The sequence below is a fragment of the Rhinopithecus roxellana genome, chromosome 6 (genome assembly GCF_007565055.1).
Source record: "Rhinopithecus roxellana isolate Shanxi Qingling chromosome 6, ASM756505v1, whole genome shotgun sequence".
Classification (NCBI taxonomy): domain Eukaryota; kingdom Metazoa; phylum Chordata; class Mammalia; order Primates; family Cercopithecidae; genus Rhinopithecus; species Rhinopithecus roxellana.
Genome location: NC_044554.1, coordinates 43,027,873 through 43,049,309, shown reverse-complemented (window position 1 = coordinate 43,049,309; position 21,437 = coordinate 43,027,873). Strand labels below are relative to the sequence as shown.

The 21,437-nt window shown below is 44.6% G+C and overlaps 1 protein-coding gene across 2 annotated transcripts in view; it reads left to right on the top strand.

Moving 5' to 3' along the window:
- CALN1 (calneuron 1) overlaps window positions 1-21,437 on the top strand; it is a 614,621-nt gene that overhangs the window by 357,931 nt on the left and 235,253 nt on the right. For both annotated transcript variants that reach the window (XM_030933416.1, XM_030933417.1), the window contains exon 4: window positions 17,792-17,904. In XM_030933416.1, coding sequence (XP_030789276.1) covers window positions 17,792-17,904 — 113 coding nt within the window. The remainder of the gene's footprint in view (window positions 1-17,791; window positions 17,905-21,437) is intronic.

Below are 21,437 nucleotides of genomic sequence, written 5' to 3'. Positions count from 1 at the left end.
TCCTTCTGCCTTGACCTCCAGAGTGGCTGGGACTAAAGCATAGGACCATCACACCTGGCAAAGTTTTTTAAAAATTTTTTATAAAGATGGGATCTGGCTATGTTGTCCAAGCTGGTTTCAAACTCCTGGCCTCAAGCTATCCTCCCGGGTCAGCCTCCCAAACTATTGGGATTCTAGGCATGAGCCACCATGCCTGGCTTGATTTTCCTACTCTGCTATGGTTAACTGATATTTTTCATTCTAATGTAAAGTGTGCATAAAAGCATTTTTTTTCTATTTTTATTGTTCTGGATTATGTAATACATATAAAAACTTTGTGCTTATTGTTCCACTCCCCTGGGAAATGGGCTTCCTGTGGGTGCTGGACTGGTGAAGGCAATGAATCTCTCTGGGTTGTCCAGACCTTTATTTAACTTTGACCAGCTGTGTGGGGATAAGGTAGTTCAGGAACTAGGAGAGCCTGCTGAATGTAAAATTCCATGAACAGAAGCAGAGAATGACGAGACTGTGCTAGTTCTTTCAGAATAACAGCAGCACCCTTGCACTGCACAGAGTTAAACATCCCAGATCTGGAAGGACCCTACCTTGTGTCACCAGCAGCTGCAAGATCTATATTAGGGCCTCTGAACCACGAGAAGCCATGCATCTATTCCTGCTCTAGGTCGAAATGTTTATTTCTATAAATTTTTGTGGCCTTGGCTCAATGACTCAGGAACTCAGAATTAGAGTGGGGGTGTGTGCAGAAGTGTTGGCCTAGCAAGATATCCTTAGGATGGCACACTTGCAAGGCTGGCCCTTAGCTGCTTTCTGGAAAATTGGAGTTTTGGAGGGGTCCCACCATTCCTAAAACTCTTAAGAGTGGTTCATCATGGCCTGTTTGTTCAAACAATATGGTTTATGCTAAGCACCATTTTCCTTTTGGGAGTCTTATTTATTTATTTTTAAGAGGTAAAGTCTCACTCTGTTGCCCAGGCTGGAGTGCAATGACACAGTCAGAGTTCACTGCAGCCTCAACCTGCTGGCCTCAAGCAATCCTGCAGCCTCAGCCTCCCAAAGTGCTGGGATTATACGTGTGATCCACTGCTCCTGCCCCTGTTTGAGAGTCTTGAATTTGAGTACATGCCAGGCAGAGAGTGCCAGCATGACCAGCCCCCGATGAAAACCCTGGACATTCATTCTCTAGTGAACTTTCCTGGTGGGCAGCATTTCACATCTATTGACACTACTCATTGTTAAGGGAGTTATGCCTGTCCTGTGGATGCCACTGGGAGAGGATTCTGAAATCTTGAGTCTGGTTTCCTCTAGATTTTTGCCCCACACTCTGGATCTTTTAGATGATTGTGTGTGGTATTCTTTCTCCATAATAAATTATAGCTACACATACAACTGTATGCTCAGTCTTGGGAGGACTTGTACCAAACTATTGAACATGGTAATGGGTCTTGGGTGTCCCTCCAACACATGGCCCACCCACCTAACGTGAGATATCTCCAATGCATAACCCGTCTGAAAGACTGCAGCCCCCTTCGAACCAAGTTGCTACTCCTAAGTCCCTTTTATAAAAATTCTGGTGCTACTGTCAGGGCAAGAACATGATTTTTGCCATCTTGCTATTCTGTGTTAGTCTGTTCTCAGGCTGCTAATAAAGACTTACTCGAGACTGGATAATTTATAAAGGAAATAGGTTTAATGGACTCATAGTTCCACATGGCTGGGAAGGCCTCGCAATCATGGCAAAAGGCAAGGAGGAGCAAAGCCACGTCTTACATGGTGGCAGGCAAAGAAGGACAGGCCATGTGCAGGAGAATTCCCCTTTATCAAACCATCAGATCTCATGAGACTTATTCACTGTCTAGAGAACAGCACAGGAAAGACCCACCCCCATGATCCAATTACCTCCCACTGGGTCCCACCCATGACACGTGGGAATTATGGGAGTTACAATTCAAGATGAGGTTTGTGCCAGGTGTGATGGCTCATACCTGTAATCTCAGCACTTTGGGAGGTTGAGGTGGGCAGATCACCTGAGGTCAGGAGTTCGAGACCAGCCTGGCCAACATGGTGAAACCCTGTCTCTACTAAAAATACAAAAATTAACCGAGTGTAGTGGTGCACACCTGTAATCCCAGCTACTTGAGAGGCTGAGGCGGGAGAATTGCTTGAATCCAGGAGGCAGAGGTTGCAGTGAGCCGAGATCGGACCACTGCACTCCAGCCTGGGCGACAGAGCCAGACGCTGTCTCAAAAAAAAAAAAAAAAAAAAAAAAATTGGGGTGGGGACACAGCCAAAACATATCACACCCCAATCCCCTCACTCCGGTAATCAGCCCCACAATGTCCCTTTTTCAGTCTTCATCCTACCTGGCCCTCTGTGGCATTGAACATTACTAGAGACTAACCTTTTTAACATTACTAGAGACTAACACTTTTTAAGAGGTTGACATTAAAGGATTAGGCAAAAGAATTCTCAGGGTAGGGAAGGGGTGTTTTCTCATTCAATTTGAGCTAAAGGTGTTTCCTAAGAGCCATTTGTAGAGATTGACTTCTGATTGCTGCAGCATAAAGCATACAGCGGCTTATGTTTGAGCCACCTGCAAAAAGTTTAAAGGCCTGGGCTGGGGTTGGAGCTGCTGTTGAGTTTAGTAACCAAGCAGAACAGGAGAGGGTTGCCTTTGGAAGAGCTGCCATCTCAATGATACATGGGACAATGGAGGAGCCTGCTTGGGAATGTCTTGAGGATCTCCTAGAGTGCTAATATTGCCTCAGAGGAGGGAGAGACCTTCAGAAGCCCAGAGGTTTGGGAGGACATTTTCAGTAGCCAAAAGTGGGAGAGGCCTGGGCCCCCCTTTTCCCTTACTCTTCCAAGTCTATCCAACTATGGTGTGTCTAGAAACCATAGCTGCATGGTGGGGAAGAAGGTGGACTCAATAAGAGTGGTGGTGGTGGGGGAGACCTTGATCTATTCCTCTTCCCCACTCTAGGTTTACTAGCCTGGATCAAGCCCAACTCAAAAGGGGGAAGGTGTTTTCTTTCAATGGAGGGAAGTCTGTGGTTATGTGGTTAGTAGCCTGCACGGGATCTTTTATTATCTAAAAGTTACTGGATGACTTTTGATTCCTTAAGAGTCTATAACAAAGCCATGGGACCAGCCCAGTGCTCTCTTCAGGGAACGATATGAGACAGGGAAGCTTGAACAGGGAGTTGTGAGAAAGAGCAAAGTGTTTCTACTTGCACCCTGTGGAGTCTAGCTCATCCAACACGCCACCTACACAGCTGCTCCTCACAGTCCTCTTCTCTTTCCTGCCTTGCTCCTTTCCTTCCTTTGCTCTTGATGAGTTCATCTGGCTAGATACAAACAACTGAATTCACTGTTTAGTTTTTAAATTTTATTTACCTTTTGAACAGGTAAATGGTTCTGAACCTTTTCTGAACAGGTAAATGTTTTGAACAGTCATATGGTTCAAATATCAAAAATTATGAAAAGATATTTAAGGCTAGGCAGGGTGGCTCACACCTATAGTTCTAGCTCCTAGTGTTACAGGAAAGGGGTCCTGATCCAGACCCCAAGAGACAGTTCTTGGATCTCATGCAAGAAAGATTGTGGGGTGAGTCCGTAGAGTAAAGTGAAAGCAAGTTTTCTGGGAAAGTAAAGGAATAAAAGAATGGCTACTCCATAGACAGAGCAGCCATGAGGGCTGCTGGGTGCCCATTTTTATGGTTATTTCTTAATGATATGCTAAACCAGGGGTGGATTATTTATGCCTCCCCCTTTTAGACCATATAGGGTAACTTCTTGATGTTGCCATGGCATTTGTAAACTGTCATGGCGCTGGTGGGAGTGTAGCAGTGAGGAGGACCAGAGGTCACTCTCGTCGCCATCTTGGTTTTGGTGGATTTTGGCCGGCTTCCTTACTGCAGTCTGTTTTATGAGCAAGTTCTTTATGACCTGTATCTTGTGCTGACCTCCTATCTCATCCTGTGACTTAGAATGCCTAACCTTCTGGGAATGCAGTACAGAGGATTTGCAGTACAGAGGATTTCAGCCTTATTTTACCCAGCTCCTATTCAGGATGGAGTTGCTCTGGTTCAAACGCCTCTGACACTAGCACTCTGGGAGACCAAGGTGGAAGGGTGGCTTGAGGTCAGGAGTTCAAAGTTACAGTGAGCTGTGATCACACCACTGCACTCCAGCCTGGGTGACAGAGCAAGGCCCTATCTCAAAAAAGAAAAAAAAATAGATGCTATGTTGATGCAAAAGTAATTTCAGTTTTTGCCATGCTGATGGAATGGGAATTCTGGAGTTCATGGAAGGCTTGAAACTTCCAGGAGAAGGCTTGGGGGTGGCGTAAAGATAACTCTCCATTCCTCACCTACAGCACTGTACTTGTGTTCCAGGAAGCTGTGTATGCATTCCAGGAGCAGCATACACACAATTTGTGAGAACTCGGTTAAATAAAAACATCCTGTCCTCCAAATACCAGGGACCTGTGTTCTGATCACTGATCAGTGGTTCTGATTACAAAGGTGCAGACAAAGAGGCTGGAAGCCATTGCTGGTGCACCTGGCCCCCTGTTGCAAGCCCCTCCCCCTCTGATTGAAGTTGCTTTCAGGGGATTTTAAGGTCCAGTGTCCTGTCCCTCCATCCCCCCTCCCCTCACTTCCCCACTTTTATTTTCCCTCTTTGGGGAGCCAGACATTAAGGAGTAGGACATTCAAAAGCAATTGCCTCTACAAGGAACATTAGAAAGTGACTACACAGGCCCAGGGAAAGGTACAGGCACAGAAAAGACCTGAGAAGACATTCAGTTTAGTCAGATTGATCACTGGCATAGAGACAAGATATTCAGGCTTGGGTGGTAAAGGCAGCTCCCCATTCCCCACCCACAAGCCTGTACTAGTGCTTCAGGAAACTGTGTATGCATTCCAGGAGTAGCTTGCACAGTTTCCGAGAACTAGGTTAAATAAAAACATCCTGTCCTCCAAATATCAGGGATCTGTGTTTTGATCACAGTGTTTGCAGTGTTTGCTTCCTCTGAACCTTGATGAGTTCATCCGACTGGATACAAACAACTGAATTCATTGTTTAGTCTTTACATTTTATTTATTTTTTGAACAGTTAATAAATGATATGGTTCAAATACCAAAAATTGTGAAAAGATATATAAGGCTAGGCAGGGTGGCTCACACCTGTAGTCCTAGCTCCTAGCACTTTGGGAGGCCGAGGTGGGAGGATGGCTTGAGGCCAGGAGTTTGAGGTTACAGTGAGCTATGATCACACCACTGCACTCCAGCCAGGGTGACAACCAAAACAGTAAACAAAAACTAAAACAATACAAGTAAATCAAAACAAATCAAAAATGACAAAGTAATAACAAAAAATAAATCCTTGGGAGAAGGGAGAATCTGATTTCCAGAGATACCACTTGTTACATTAACATATCCAGTTTTCAGCAAAACAAAATCACAAAGCATAAAAGAAACAAGAAAGAATGGCCCATTCAAAGGGAAAAAAATAAACAGAAGCTGTTCCTGAAAAAGACCTGATGGCAGATCTAATACACAAAGAATAAAGAAAGACATTAAGAAAGTCAAGAAAATAATTTTGAAGTAAGTTGAAATATCTGTAAAGAGACAGAAAACCTAAAATGAAACATAACAGAAATTCTAAAGCCGAAAAGTATAATAATGGAAATGAAAAATTCACTAGAGGGGTTCAAACAGGCAGAAGGAAGAATCAGTAAACTTGAAGATAGGACAAAGGAAATTCCCAAGACTGGAAAAAAATAGATTGAAGGAACATGAACAAAACCTAAGGAATGTGTAGGATACCATCATGTGGACCAATTGACCTATTGTGGGAGTCCTGGAGGAAGAGATCATAGAGGAGGGGGTAGAGGGAATATTTGAAGAAAGAATGGTTGAAAACTTCCTAAATTTGATGAAAAACATTAATATAAACATTCAAGGAGCTTGACAATCTCCAGGTAAAATGAACTCAAAGAGTCCCACAGCAAGACACATTATAATCAAACTTTCAAAAGACAAAGAGAGAATCTTTGTAGCAGTAAGAGAGAGGCACCTCATCACATATGAGATCATCAGTAAGATTGTCAGCATGTTTCTCACCAGAAACTTTGGATGTGAGAAGGCAATGGGCTGATATATTCAAAATGATAAAAGAAAAAACATCCCGGTCAACCAAGAATCCAATATCCAGCAAAACTGTCCTTCAAAGGTGAGGGAGAAATTAAGACATTCTTAGATAAACAAAATATGAGGGAGTTTGTTATGACTAGATTTGCCCTGCAACAGATGCTAAGGGGAGTCCTTCAGGCTAAAATTTATGGACACTAGACAGTAACTTGAAGCTGTGTGAAGCAATAAAGATCACAATAAAGGTACAATTATGTGGGCAATTATAAAAGCTAATATTATTGTAACATTGGTTTGTAACTCTACATTTTGTTTTCTACATAATTTAAGACTAATGCATTTTCAAAAATTACTAGTTTATGGTTTTGGCCATGTAATGTATAAAGAGGTAATTTTGTGACATCAACAACTGAAAGGAGTGGGAATGGAAATGTAAAGGAGTAGTATTTTTGTATGTTATTGCAGTTAAGCTGGTATAAATCCAAATTAGAGTGTATAACTTTAGTATATTAAATGTAATCCCCATGGCAACTACAAAGAAAATAGACATATACACAAAAAGGAAATGAGAAAGGAATTTAAATGTTTCACTACAAAAAGATCAACTACACACAAAAGAAGACAGCAATGCAGGAAATGAGGGACCAAAAACTTTAAGGCATGTGGGAAACAAATAGGAAAATGACGGAAGTAAGTTCCTCCTTATTAGCCTAAAAAAGGAAGGAAATGCTGGCGTAGGATACAACGTGGATGAACCTTGAAGACTTTATGCTACTTGAAATAAGCCAGACACAAAAAAGACATGATTCTACTTGCATGAGATAGTTGGAGTAGTCAAAATCCAAGAGAGAAAGTAGAATGGTGGTCATCGGGGACTGGAGGGTAGGAGCAATGAGGAGGTATGGTTTCAGGGGTGGGGGTTTCAGTTTTGCAAGAAGAAAAGGATTCAGAGGATGGATGGTGGTGGTAATGGTTACACAACATTATGGATGCTTTTAATACTAGACCTGTACACCTAAAAATAATTGTGATAGTAAATTTTATATTATGTCTATTTTACTACAAGAAATAAAGAAAAGGAGCTGTCATGAGAACACGCTCTACTATTCCTGTGCCCCACCTGCCAGACGTGCCAATGAATAAATTGCTATTATTAGTTTTTGGGGATTGGGTATGTGTCTGGATATTTTTACATAAATATTTATGCAGAGAAATCAGACTATATATTCTCCTTGACCTCCCCGTTTTTTTGTTTGTTTGTTTGTTTTGGTTTTTTGGTTTTTGTTTGTTTTTGTTTTGAGAGGGAGTCTCGCCCTTTCGCCCAGGTTGGAATACAGTGGCGCGATTTGAGACAGAGTCTGGCCCTGTTGCCCAGGCTGGAGTACAGTGGCGTGATCTCGGCTCACTGCAAGCTCCGCTCCCGGGTTCACGCCATTCTCCTGCCTCAACCTCCCCAGTAGCTGGGATTACAGGCGTCCGCCACCACGCCTGGCTAATTTTTTTGTCTTTTTAGTAGAGATGGGGTTTCACCATCCTGTTAGCCAGGATGGTCTCGATCTCCTGAGCTCGTGATCCACCCACCTCAGCCTCCCAAAGTGCTGGGATTACAGGCCTAAGCCACCGTGCCCAGCTGACCTCCCTGTTTTTTTTTTTGTTTGTTTGTTTTTGTTTTTTAACCAAATTGTAGCATACTAAAATACAGTTCTATACCTTGCTTCTTCAACTTGAGAAGCTATCTTGAAGATCTTAGAGATCTTTCCATAGATCCTGGAGACTTTTTTTTTTTTTTTTTTTTTTTGAGACAGAGTCTCACTCTGTCATTCTGTTGCCCACGCTGAAGTGCAGTGGCATGATCACAGCTCACCACAATCTCCACCTCCCAGGTTCAAGCGATTGTCATGCCTTAGCCTTGTGAGTAGTTGGAATTACAGGCATGCACCACCATGCCTGGCTAAGTTTTGTGTTTTAGTAGAGATGGGGTTTGCCATCTTGACCAGGCTGGCCTCCAACTCCTAGCCTCAAGTGATCTGTCTGATTGGCCTCCCAAAGTGTTGCGATTACAGGCGTGAGCCACCGTTCCTGGGCCCATCCTGGAGACTTTTAAATCGACATTTTTTAGCTGTCAGGCACTCCCTGACACTATCCTGACTGCACCTCAAAACCATCATTTCCCCAGCACGTCCTCCTCCTGACATCTTTGTTGTTCCTAATTAGTTTCATGGTCCCTTCGGTGTCACAAACCAGACACCTCAGCGTCACTCTTGCCTCCTACTCTTCCTACCCTTCCAGTCAGTTACCATGTCCTGTCAGTTCCATCTGAAATGCCCTTTTCTTGTATCCAGTCTTCTCCAGTCCCCATCCTCCACACTGGCTGCCTTCCCTATTGTCTTAACTAGGACCCCTTCCCCAGTCAGCTCTGCCCCATCCAGGCCAACCTTCATACTGTCCCCAGATTGATCTTCAGTGAGCAAAGGTCTGGCGCTTTCATACCCAAGTCTGGGCAGGTTCTACTGACTCTGCATCGAAGATGAGCCCGTCAGCCTGCCTTGATCTTCTGGGCCCAGCTGGTCCTGCTGTCTTCCTATGGGGATCCTCTATCCAGCTTGAAGGGTGGTCGGTCACCTTCCCTCCTTCCTAGCATCCTCACCATTGCTCGGGCCACTCAGCTCATCTCCCTTTGCAGTTCATTAGAATCCTTCCGTCTTTTAAAGGCTCACTGCAAAACCGTGGAGAATGACCTCTCTGGACCCCGCGTTCCTGACTTTGTCCCGCCTTAGCACAATGCTTTGAGGTCAATTACAGCACTCCTTTGATTCTGCCTTGGGTAATGGATTGCAAGCCCCTGGAAGCTAAGCTGTGCCTTATGCTTTGGGGATTTAGTTAACTAATTTGAATGGAGTCTCAGATAGACATTTTTTCTTGTCTCCTTGTTACCCTTTGAAGCCCACCCATTTTTCCTGTATATTCCTCTCTTCCCTTTTATTTTGCAGTGATTTTTTTTTTTTTTTAGGATTATTTTACCTCCTTGTGAGAATTTCGCCTGGTTGGTCTTAATGAATGTTGTACAGTCCTGGCACTCCTGCAGCTTCCTGCCCTAGTTCAAGTTCATTACTTTGACTCACATAGCAGTGGGAAACCACGAGACGCAGTCCTTGGTAGGTTAGCTTTCTGTGCTTCTTGCTAAGTGGATCATGATATTTGGAAGCTGGAGAAGGGAAAATGAGGCCTGGTCGGAGTGAATGACATTCTTTCTTTCTGCAGCTACTTGCTCATTCAAGAGTCATAAAAGAAGTTAATCAAAGTTTTTGCGTTTAGAACCTCCTGAATTCCATGAAAAGTTGCAGATCTGGGAAGAAGGTCACCTTTGTCTTTTGGGGTTATGTGATTCTGTAATGGCAGTTTGATGGGACCCTGCAGGGCCTGGACAGGTTTTGTTCATCAGACCAGTTCTTTTCTGGTGGAGGAGGTTTCAGACGTGTGCAGGGTTCTATGTGAAAGACCTGAATCCCCTCCCTGACAATGGAGCACCCATAAAGAATTACTAAGATCCTGACTGCAGTCAAAGAGATTTGAGGAGCATCTGTTTAGACAATTGCCATTTGCATTAAAGCCCTTGATAGTCATCTCTCCCAATTTCCCATTAACTTCCTTCCTAAACGCCCAGATAGGAAAACACACTATAACTCTAAAGCTTTGAAAAGAGCTTGAGGTCCTGTGATCCTATGCCAGGACCAAGAACTGGGGTCTCTGATGTCAAGGGAAGGCAGTACAATATTGGGGTTAATACCAGGGTTCTGGTCGGGTGCAGTGGATCACACTTGTAATCCCAGTGCTTTGGGAAGCTGAGGTGGGAGGATCACTTGAGGCCAGGAGTTCAAGTCTAGCCTGGGCAACATAGTGAGACCCTGTCTCTACAAAAAATTTAAAAATTAGTCAGGAGCTGGGTGCAGTGGCTCACGCTTGTAATCCCAGCACTTTGGGAGGCCGAGGCAGGCGGATCACCTGAGGTCAGGAGTTTGAGACCAGCCTGGCCAACATAGTGAAACCCCATCTCTACTAAAAATACAAAAATGAGCCGAGCATGGTGGCGGGTGCCTGTAATCCCAGCTACTCGGGAGGCTGAGGCAGGAGAATCGCTTGAACCCGGAAGGCGGAGGTTGTGGCCAGCCGAGATCGTGCCATTGCACTCCAGCCTGGATGACAGAGTGAGAGTCTGTTTCAAAAAAAAAAAAAAAAAAAAATTAGCCAGGCATGGTGGCAAATAGTGGTGGTCCTAGCTACTCATGAGCCTGAGGTGGGAGGACCACTCGAACCCAGGAGTTCAAAGTTGCAGAGAGTTGTGACTGCACCACTGTACTTCTGGGTGAGAGTGAGATCCTATCTTTAGAAAAACAAAAAACAAAGCAATGACGGTTCTGAGCTGAGCCCCCACTCTGCCTCATGGTAGCTGCATGGCTTTGATATAGTTATTTTTAACCTCTTCTTTTCTAAGTTTTCTCATTGATAAAATGTGGAAGGGGAGAACCTATTTATAGTGTTGGCATGGAATTAAACAAGGTAATACATGTAAAGCCCTGAGCTCAGTGCCTGGCACATAGCAAGTATTAAATAAGTGGTTCCTATTACTTATCATCACTCTCTGAAATGATGAAGAATGGCCTCTGGTGGCTGACCTGAGATGCAAGAGCTAGACCACAGGGAGCCATTTAGATTTCAGTTTGACTCTGTGTACCTGGTGCCATAGCACTCCCTTGGTAAGAAAAGCCGGGATCAGGAGACAGCGATCCAGACAGACCATGTCAATGAGTGACCGTTTGAAAGGCCATAAAAAGCACAGGCAGACTGCTGGGGCTGGAGTCTCGGCTCTACTCCCTGCGTAAGTTTCTGCAAGCTACTGAACCTCTTTGAGCCTCACTTTTCTCATTTGTCAAATGGGCAGCAGGAAGATGTAAATGAGTTAGCAGAGGTCCCAGCACTTTGGGAGGCTGTGGCAGGTAGATTGCTTGAGGCCAGCCTGGGCAACATAGCAAGACCTCGTCTCTGAAAAAATTTTAAAACATTGGCCAAGAGTGTTGGCATGCTTCTGTAGTTCCAGGTACTCCAGAAGCTGAGGCGGGAGGATTGCTTGAGCCCAGGAGTTTGGGGCTGCAGTGAGCTATGATGGCACCACTGCACTCCAGCCTAGGTGACAGAGCAAGACCCTGTCTCTAAAAAACAAACAAACAAACAAACAAACAAACAAAAACATATGTGGGTATTTTTAAAAACCATGTCCACCGCATTGTGTGTGCCCAGTAAATGTTAGATAGTATTATGATTATCAGGTTTCCTGGACCTTGCTTCAGCCTGGCAGCTTGGGAATGGTTTTTAGGGACTTAGTGTAAAACCTACCTCTGAGATTCTATTTGTCTCCATTCCCCTGAGACTGAGGGTGTGGGGGCATACGGATCAGACTTCTGGGTACAATGCTGATAACTTTTGGGGCATATTCCCAGCCCTGTTTGTCTGTTAAATTAAAATCTGCTAAAGAGGTCATTTCCATAGTCTAAATCGGAATAGAACCTTCATGTTTACCAGTAAGGTTGGCACAGAATTGTAGATTAGAAGGAAGAGTCTTCATTTACTGAAGGTCTGCAGAAAATGTGCTGTGTCCTGACATACTTAGGAACCAGAGCTGAGAAATACCAGGAGACAGCTAGAGATATGGGAGACCTACCCTGATTACTCCTCCAACCATGGGCCTGGAGAAGCCCCCCTTTCCTCACTGAGTAACAAAGAGATTGTATAAGAAAAGAAGACTGTTTTCCCAATACTCTCATGCTCAAGACCAAATAGACCAAAGTGTGGGTTTTTCTCCCTCACCAAGCAATTCCTCAGTTATCTGCAAACACTAGACTGGATGTCCTACAATTAAATTGAATTCTGTTACTATCTGTTGCTATCTACCTGGAGTTAGCCTTATTTGAGGAGCACCTGTTTAGACAATTGCCATTTGCATTAGGTCCCTCAGGTCAAGGGCTCAGTCCCACAAGATTGCTCCCACTTAGGACACCATTTCAAAGTTCACGTGGCCACCTGTGCTTCTGACCACAAATCACAGGTTTCCTCTTTGAGTTCATTCATTTACTAGAGCAGTTCACAGAATTCAGGAAAGCACTTTACTGATTATTACCCATTTATTAGAAAAGAATACAACTCAGAGAAAGCCAGAGAGGCGTAAGGTAATAGGAGTGGTACATGCAGCTTCCATGCCCTCTCTGGGAGCACCATCCTCCCAGCATCTCTGTGTGTTCACCAACCTGAAAACTCTCTGAACCTCATACATTGGGGACCTTTATGGAGGTGTCATCATGTAGGCATGATTGATTATTAACCCAATCTTCAGCTCATCTTTCCTCTCTGGAGGTTGAGGAGATGGGGCTGAAATTTCCAAGGTTCTAATCATGGTTTGGTGTCTCTGGTGATCATCTCCCACTGGAAGCCCACTAAGAAGTGCTTCATTAGAACAAAAGACATTCCTGTCACCCAGGAAGTTCCAAAGCATTTAGGAGTTCTGGCCAGGAACTGGAGTCAAAGACCAAATATTAGAACAAAAGATGCTCCTTGCACCCCTATCACTTACGGAATTATAAGTGTTTTATGAACTGTGTACCAGGAAACAGAGACAAAGATTTCTATATCTATATCTATCATCTGTCTGTCTATCTGGATGTACGTATTTGAGATGGAGCGTTGCTCTTTCACCCGGGCTGGAGGCCAGTGGCATGACCTCAGCTCACCAGTGGCATGACCTCAGCTCGCCAGTGGCATGACCTCAGCTCCACCTCCCAGACTCAAGCGATTCTCCTGCCTCAGCCTCCTGAGTAGCTGGGATGACAGATGTGCACCACCACACCCAGCTAATTTTTGTATTTTTAGTAGACACGGGGTTTCACCATGTTGACCAGGCTGGTCTCAAACTCCTGACCTCAAGTGACCCCACCCGTCTCGGCCTCCCAAAGTGTCGGGATTATAGGCATGAGCCACTGTGACTGGCCAATATGCATTTCTTATTATAAATCACAGTATCACAAGCAAAAAACATGTATCGACCAATCTGGGATTCCAAATGTCCTCTCCTAAATGACTGGAAGCAAATACTTCCATGATCTGGACCTCTTCTGCCAAGTCACGTGTACTCCACGCCATAGTTGGCCCTGCCCGTAGGATCCTGAGTGCCCTTCCCCGTCGCTTCTTCTCTGGCCAACAATTTGGAATAGCAAATGAGCTGCTCCCTTTGCCAGGACCAGGATGTGTTTCAGAAGCACCGTTTCTGCTTGTCAGCTTTTGGTCTGTAGTTCCCAGCCAAGTGCACCATCTGTGAGCACTGCCTGGTGTGATGATTTGGTCCAGAGCTCCATGCGGACCTGTGAAATGCACCAGTTCCAAACTGCTGCGCTCCCTGCACCCTGAAACGAGGTTTCAGAGAGGTGGGTGGTCTCCCTCCTCCTCCTACCTTGAAGGTGCAGTGTTCAAAGATGGCCTCATTCTCCTGGTGCTGGCAAGCATGGGTTTTGCCACATCCTGTAAACTATGAGGTTCCCAAGTGGGAGAGAATGGTGCCCGTTATATCATGGTCAGGAGCTTAAGTAGCCTGGCGGACATATCTTAGATCAGGTCTTGTGTGCTTTTTTTGTTTGTTTGTTTTTTGTTGTTTTTTTTGTTTTGTTTTGTTTTGAGACAGGCTCTCACTCTGTCACCCAGGCTGGAGTGCAGTGGTGCCATCTTGGCTCATGCAACCCCCGCCTCCCAGGCTCAAGCAATTCTTCTGCCTCTGCGTCCCACGTAGCTGGGACTACAGGCGCCCACCACCACACCCGGCTAATTTTTGTATTTTTAGTAGAGATGGGGTTTCACCATGTTGCCCAAGCTGGTCTCAAACTCCTGGCCTTAAGTGATACACCCTCCTCGACTTCCCAAAGTGCTGGGATTACAGGCATGAGCCACCGCATCCGGCCCTCATGACATCTTTGCAAAAATTTAGATCCATGTCCTTGAGCTTCTAAGCCTGTATGAACAGTTAGACCTCACTGTGGGTGCAGATAGTGGGATGACGCCCACTGCTGATAGACCAGCATTCCAGAGGGAGTACCTAGGAAAAAGAACCACAGTCTTGGGGCATCTGCGAGTTCAGTGCTTCTTAACCTTCCTCTTCTTTCTTTAAATAAGCGTCACCCAAGAGCCTTTTCAGATAAGCATTTTTCCAGTTGTCCCACCCCCTTGAAATTTTGTACAGATACACTGTGTATTATGTACTGTGCCCTAGGAGAGCCACAAGGCTTTGTAATATCTAACATTGGCTAATGTTATTTTGTTTCCTAAGAATCCATTTTAACCCCATTGTTGGTGATACTGTCTCTCTTGAGAATGCATAGTTTAGTCTGAGACTGGTCATCCAGCCCCACCTATGACCAGGGGAGGTGATTTAGGCTGGGCAGAGTTTCTGCATGTGTGTAACAAGCATGTCTATCCAAGACTTGGAGCCACATGGAGTTAGCTTTCAGAGGTGTCGAATTCTAGCAGACTGGGCCATTCTCCTTTCCCTCTAGCTTTCTACTTTTCACTTTTACAAATACTGGTTGAGTATCTATCTGTAGGCAAATATCTTGTTCTGTATTCGAGATAATGTTGTTTTGTTTTTTCTTTAAAAATGAAGTTATTGCGGTCAGGTATGGTGGCTCATGCCTGTAATCCAAGCACTTTGGGAGGCTGAGGAAGGAGGATCACTTGAACCCAGGAGATCAAGACCAGCTTGGGCAACATAGCAAGACCCCCCTCTCTATTTTTTTTTTCCCCAGACGGAGTCTTGCTCTGTCGCCCAGGTGGGAGTGCAGTCGTCTTATCTCAGCTCACTGTAACTTCTGCCTCCCGGGTTCAGCGATTCTCTTGCCTCAGCCTCCCAAATAGCTGGGATTACAGTCGCCTGCCACTAGGCCCAGCTAATTTTTGTATTTTTAGTAGAGACAGTGTTTCACCATGTTGGCCAGGCTGGTCTCAAACTCCTGACCTTATGATCCGCCCGCCTCGGCCTCCCAAAGTGCTGGGATTATAGGCGTGAGCCACCTCACCCAGCCCCCCTCTATTGTTTTAGGGGAGTTGTTAGATCCAAAGGAAACAGCACTTTACAGGATCTTGATTGGTACTTCCTGTCTATACCTGGGACAAGTATACCAGGAATGCATCATAGAGGCAATCTCTGTATTTCTGGCAGCATCGACTAGTGTGCTTTTGGAAGTATTTGATAATTTTGAAGGCAAGATGGTAACTCATTGTTGCTTGAATTCGCTTTCTTATGATTATCAGCAGGAGTGAAATTTTAGATGTATCTTGTTGAATGATGAGGTAAATCGATTTCTTCTCCAGAGGCCACTGAGGGCCCCTCGTCACTTGGTGGTTATATCCTTCCTTTCCCATTGACTTGCCACGCCTCCCTAATCCTTTAGGAAGTTTGACCTCTGCTGGGATCTGTTCGTTCCTGGACAATCTGTTCTGAATTATTGGCATCTTGATGCTCACATCTGCTTGGCATTGTGAAATAGGTTTTGAATGAATATTCTTTGAAGGTGAATGAATGCACTCTGAGAGGGCATTGATTTATGTGTGGGCATTCGGGCAAACTCCTGTGTGCAGACACCTGGCTGGCTGCGCTGGCTGCAGTCAAGATAGGGATGTGGTGAACTTTTGATGGAGTTGCCCTTTTGAGCAGTTCTAAGGGTGCAGAATGCTACACTGATGACTCCTGGAGGATCCAATAATGCCTTGCAGGTTCGCTTTTGTCTGTTGAGTTGGCTCAAGTCCACCCTCTGGTTACTGTCAGCTCTAGCATGAAAGATCCAACAGATGCTGAATTGAACAAAGAAAGAGCGAGCAAGAGACATCATTCATTCATTGTACAAGTACATACTGAAGGCCTGCTTTGGTGTTCCATATACAAAGACGTTTCAGACCAAGTCCTTGACCTTGCAGAACTCACAATCTTTCGCTTGTGAGATAGGCATGCAAATCAGTGACTGGGATATAAGATTTTCTTTTATTGTATTGTTTTATTATTATTATTTTTTGAGATGGAGTCTCACTCTTGTTGCCCAGGCTGGAGTGCAGTGATGCGATCTTGGCTCACTGCAACCTCCCCTCCCAGATTCAAGCGATTCTCCTGCCTCAGCCTCCCAAGTAGCTGGGATTACAGTTGTGGGCCACCACACCCAGCTAATTTTGTACTTTTAGTACAGACAGGATTTCACCATGTTGGTCAGGCTGGTCTCGAACTCCTGACCTCAGGTGATCCACCCACCTCAGCCTTCCAAAGTGCTAGGATTACAGGCATGAGCCACCATGCCTGGCCAGGTTACATGGTTTAAAATTCTATAGTAGGTACACATGGAGTTAGTAGGAGAGAGAGAAAAAAAGTTCGACCAGTTCTGCCTAATGAGATCAGGAATAAAACAAAAAGAGAACATGACATTTCAGCTCTGTCTTAGAGAAAGAGATATTCACCAGATAGACAAGTGAGGGAAGGCATCTCGGACAGAGGGACCAGCATATACATGCACGCAGAGGTGTGAAGGAACTTGCATCTTATGCAAAGGTTGGGGACAAATGGATGCAAAAGAGATAGTGAGGCTTGAACGCTCTGCTGAGGTGGTATCCCTATTTTCAATCAAAGGTGCTGTTCAGGCCGGGTGCAGTGGCTCATGCCTGTAATCTCAGCACTTTGGGAGGCCAAGGCAGGTGGATCACTTGAGGTCAGGAGTTAGAGGCCAGCCTGGGCAACATGGTGAAACCCCATCTTCTACTAAATATACAAAAATTAGCCGGGCTTGGTGGCTCGCTCCTGTAATCGCAGCTACTCAGGAGGCTGAGGCATGAGAATCGTTTGAACCTGGAAGGTGGAGGTTGCAGTGAGCTGAGATTGCACCACTGCACTCCAGCCTGGGCAACAGAGCAAGGCATCATCTCAAAAAAAAAAAAAAAAAAAAAAAAAAAAATGCTGTTCAAATGTAGAAAGCATGATCAGATTTGGTTTGGGGGAATGAAACTGAGAACTGCATAGAAGAGGTTGTGAAGGTAAGAGTGTAAAAGCCGTGCTGCTCATAACAGAATTCTAACTGGGGACATTAATTCTTGGAAGGATTTTCTCACCTTCGTTGTTGAAAAGAGAACTAGCCATTGAGTAATGAGGAAGATACAGCAGCCACAGATACTTAAGAGGTGGAATCAAGAAGGCTTGGTGGCTAAATGTATATGTGGGTGACAAGGATGGTGGAAGAGATAGGGTGAAGTTGCCACTTCCATCTGGGCAATTCGGAGTAAAAGGATAAGTAGGGGTGAGGTATAGCCATGTTAAGTGGGAGGTGATGGTTGGACATTTAGCTAGAAATACCGTCAAATGTTTAGGAATACGTGGATGTACTAATAATTGCCAATTTCTTATGGTACTTTCAGTCACTGAAGAACATTGAACAGTTTTAAGTAAGGTTACCAGCTCTTCTTCACTGACTGAGGTCACGCCCAGAAGAAAAGCATAGAGGTGTTGGTTGCCTCGGGTACAGTAGGTCAAGTTCAGCTTGTTTGCAACTCATATTTACATCTTCTCCTTGCAGGGGATGGCCAGGTGGATTTTGATGAATTCATGACCATCCTTGGCCCCAAACTGGTGTCTTCAGAAGGTCGCGATGGTTTTCTTGGAAACACGATAGACAGCATATTCTGGCAGGTGAGTAAGAATTTTTTTTTTTTTTTTTTTTTTTTTTTTTTTTTTTTTTCAGACCGAGTTTGACAGTAAACATGTCTGAGAGTAACTTTTGCCTCTGAATTCTTGAGCTTCTGTTTGGCACGTGAAGATCTCTTCTGGGCTGAGCGACATATGTTCCCGAACAAAGAATCAAAACTATTACTTTTTTAGGGTTTGGAGGAGTGAAATATCTTCCCATTTTTTTCTCATAGGATTTTTTTTTGCATTTGGGAAAAGTGAAGTTATTCTACTGCTCATTCACAAAAGTCTGTTTCCTGGGGACACTGGAAAGGGGCACACGGATATTATCTGAACTGGTTCTTTGACCCCAGTTCCGGGATATCTTTGCTGAGAGAATGGCATGGTTGCCTGGTACATTTGGATCCCATCAATATCCTTGTACTTAATGAGAGAGCATGGTTTTGTCTAAGAATGTATATTCAGCGCTTCTCAGTTAGCTCCTATTTCTACCTTGTAAAATCTCTTAGGAAATTCCAAACATCTAACATTCTAATTATTAAAGTATAATGAAATCATTTTTATAATACTTCTCTACTCTTAAAATGTGACAATTATTTTATGATTATAAAATTTAGGGAGTGGGTTATCAATCATTATTTTAAAAAATTTGAATCAAGTAAGTTGTCTGTCAAATTAAATTAAATTACTGGTTAGACACATAAAACGCCATTTAGACACAGCATGGTTTTTTGAAAATTTCTTGATACTGTTTTTTCCCTTCACTGAGAGATTTCTCTAACCTAGATAAGGGTTGCAGTTGGCATGTCTTTCTAGTCTTATTCAGGTACCCATATTGCATAGAACCAACAAGTATTTAGTAAGAACTTATGTATGCTATAATCTATCAGTCTTTGTGGGTTTTACAAAAGGCATTTGAGACTCAGACCTAGCTATTTAAGAATTTGACTGGGGAAGCTGAATTTGGTGGCTCATGCCTGTAGTTCCAGCACTTTGGGAGGCTGAGGCAGGAGGATCGCTTGAGGCCAGGAGTTCAAGACCAGGCTGGGCAACATAGCAAGATCCTGCCTCTACAAACAATTTTAAAAATTAGCCATATGTGATGATGCATGCCTGTAGTCCCATCTAGTCTTGAGGCTGAGGCAGGAAGATCGCTTGAGCCCAGGAGTTCAAAGCTACAGTAAGCTATGATCACACCACCGCACTCTAGCCTGGGCAACAGAGCAAGACCCTGTCTCAAACAAACAAAAATAATAATTTGGCTAGGGAAATACAATTAAGAGAGGGAAAACAAACAAGTGATTCATTAGTGTGATGGTCAGTAGACTGTAACTCCTTGAAGCACAGGGCTTCAGAGTTGTAGCTCACTCGGTGCATGCTGTACACAGCAAGCCGTCAGTAACTATTTGTTTCAATAGATGAATGGAAGGGCAAGAAAGGAGGAAAGGTCTTGAAGGTTCAGAAAAGAATTTAGGGAATGTGACACTTGCTTTGAACCTTGAAATATGGGTGGAACTAAATGCAAAGAAAGAAAAGAGGGCATTCCAGGCCTGCTGTGATGAGAGTTTGAAAAGGGGTGGGCATGGGGAAGTCATCGACCACGACTAAGGTACCGTTTGAAGGGCAAGACCTCAGGACCCACTGGCAGAATGGATTTAGGGCCTGTAGAAAGGGAAGAGGTGAGGCTGACTCCAAAGTTCCCAACTTGCTGTTATTGGCAGGGGTCAGATCATGGGGCAACAGAGAAGTCTTGTAGGGTTGAATCCTCAATTGAACGTGCTGAGTGGAAGGTGAGGGTCAAGCAGCCAAGCAAAGAGAGGAAGTCTATGCACAGCTGAAATCAGCTGGGGCTGGAACACCGGTATGAGATTCATGAGAGCTAGTGGGTAAAATTGTAGGCAAGGATGAGCTCACCAAGGGAAAGCGTATAAATGAGGATGAGCAAAGAGACGGGACATGGTCCGAGAGGACATCCAGGGTCAGGGGAGAGTGAGACAGGGGCTCTTGAAATCCCCACTGCCGATAGGAAAATGCCATCTCCCTGAACTGATGTTAGGATCCGGAAGATCTCTAGGACCCGACTCACCATGCAAGGAGAATATTGCAGTGCTCATGGAACCTTCAGTTATGACTTGACACTTGCAGGGACAGATAGGCAGAATCCCCTGGTGGAAACAGGAAATGACCCCAGGGTTCAGAAGATGAAGGAACATCGTTTCCCACCTGGCCATCTTTTGGCCCATGGAGGTTTACTCTGATGGGCCTTGACGAGTTGCTTCTCCCCTGGGTCTTTCTCCTTCGTTCTCTCATTCTCCATCTGTTGTCCTGAATACCTTTTTGTGTGTTTGTCTTTTGTGTATTTTAAAGACAGGGTCTCATCCCGTCACCTAGGCTGGAGTATAATGATGCAACCATAGCTCACTGTAGCCTTGAACTCCTGGGCTCAAGTGATCCTCCCACTTCAGCCTTCCAAGTGGCTGGGACCACAGGTGCAAGCCACCATACCCTGCTATTCTTTTGTGTTTTTTGGTGGAGATGGCATCTTGCTATGTTGCCCAGGCTGGTCTCAAACTCATAGCCTCAAGCGATCCTCCTGCCTTGCCTCCTAAAGTGCTGAGTTTACAGGAGTGAGCCATGGCACTTGAGCCCCTGAATGCTTTCTACTCTTTACCTCCATCCTTAGGGCCCACTCCAGCCTAGGAGAATGTTCCAAGGCCTTATAAGCTCTAAGCATTCTTCCTTCTGGCCCTCATCTGGATGGGAAGGAGCTATGGCTACTTAATCTACACTTAAGCAGAGGCCTCTTGTCTTCCAGGTTCATCACAGTAGAGCATGTACACTGCAAGGAAATATTTCTCTTACAATATATGGACTGCCTGTAGCTTAATTCAGACATGCTATAATGCTCACAAAGTCTCCGTGTTTTTGTCTTACTCAAGATTTTCTTCCACACTCAGGGTGAAAAGATAGGTTGGAGAAAGGAGAGTAAAAGGGGAAAATTCCATCTTGAAATATTTAAATCAATGCTGGAAGGCACAGACTTAGTGGCTGTGGCTTTCCTCTCCTGCTGGTTCTCACCCAGCTCAGAATTTTACGACTAGCAAGCGAGAACAAAAACATCCATCAATTCTCAATGATCAGCCTCCCCCTTTTCCCCCTGCGACTGCCTGCCCCTTCAGAGACAGCGTGAAAAAATGGTATTTAAAACTTCTACAGCATTGGCTTGTTTCTGGAAAAGAGTTCAGGTTCCCAGTGCTTGAGCGGTTTTTCAGGTTTAGAAGAAAGCTGAGTGTGTGCCTGTGTGTGTGCACATATATATACATGTGTGTGCTTCCTTCCTTGAAGTGATTGAAGATAATGTACAAAAAAAGAAGCAGAAAAGTTGCTTCCCCAACACAGTGAGACCCTGTCTGTACAAACAAGTTGAAAAATTAGCTGGGCATGGTGGTGTGCACCTGTAGTCCTAGCTACTCTGGAGCTGAGGCAGGAGGATCGCTTGAGGCCAGGAGTTTGAGGCTGCAGCGAGCTGTGACTGT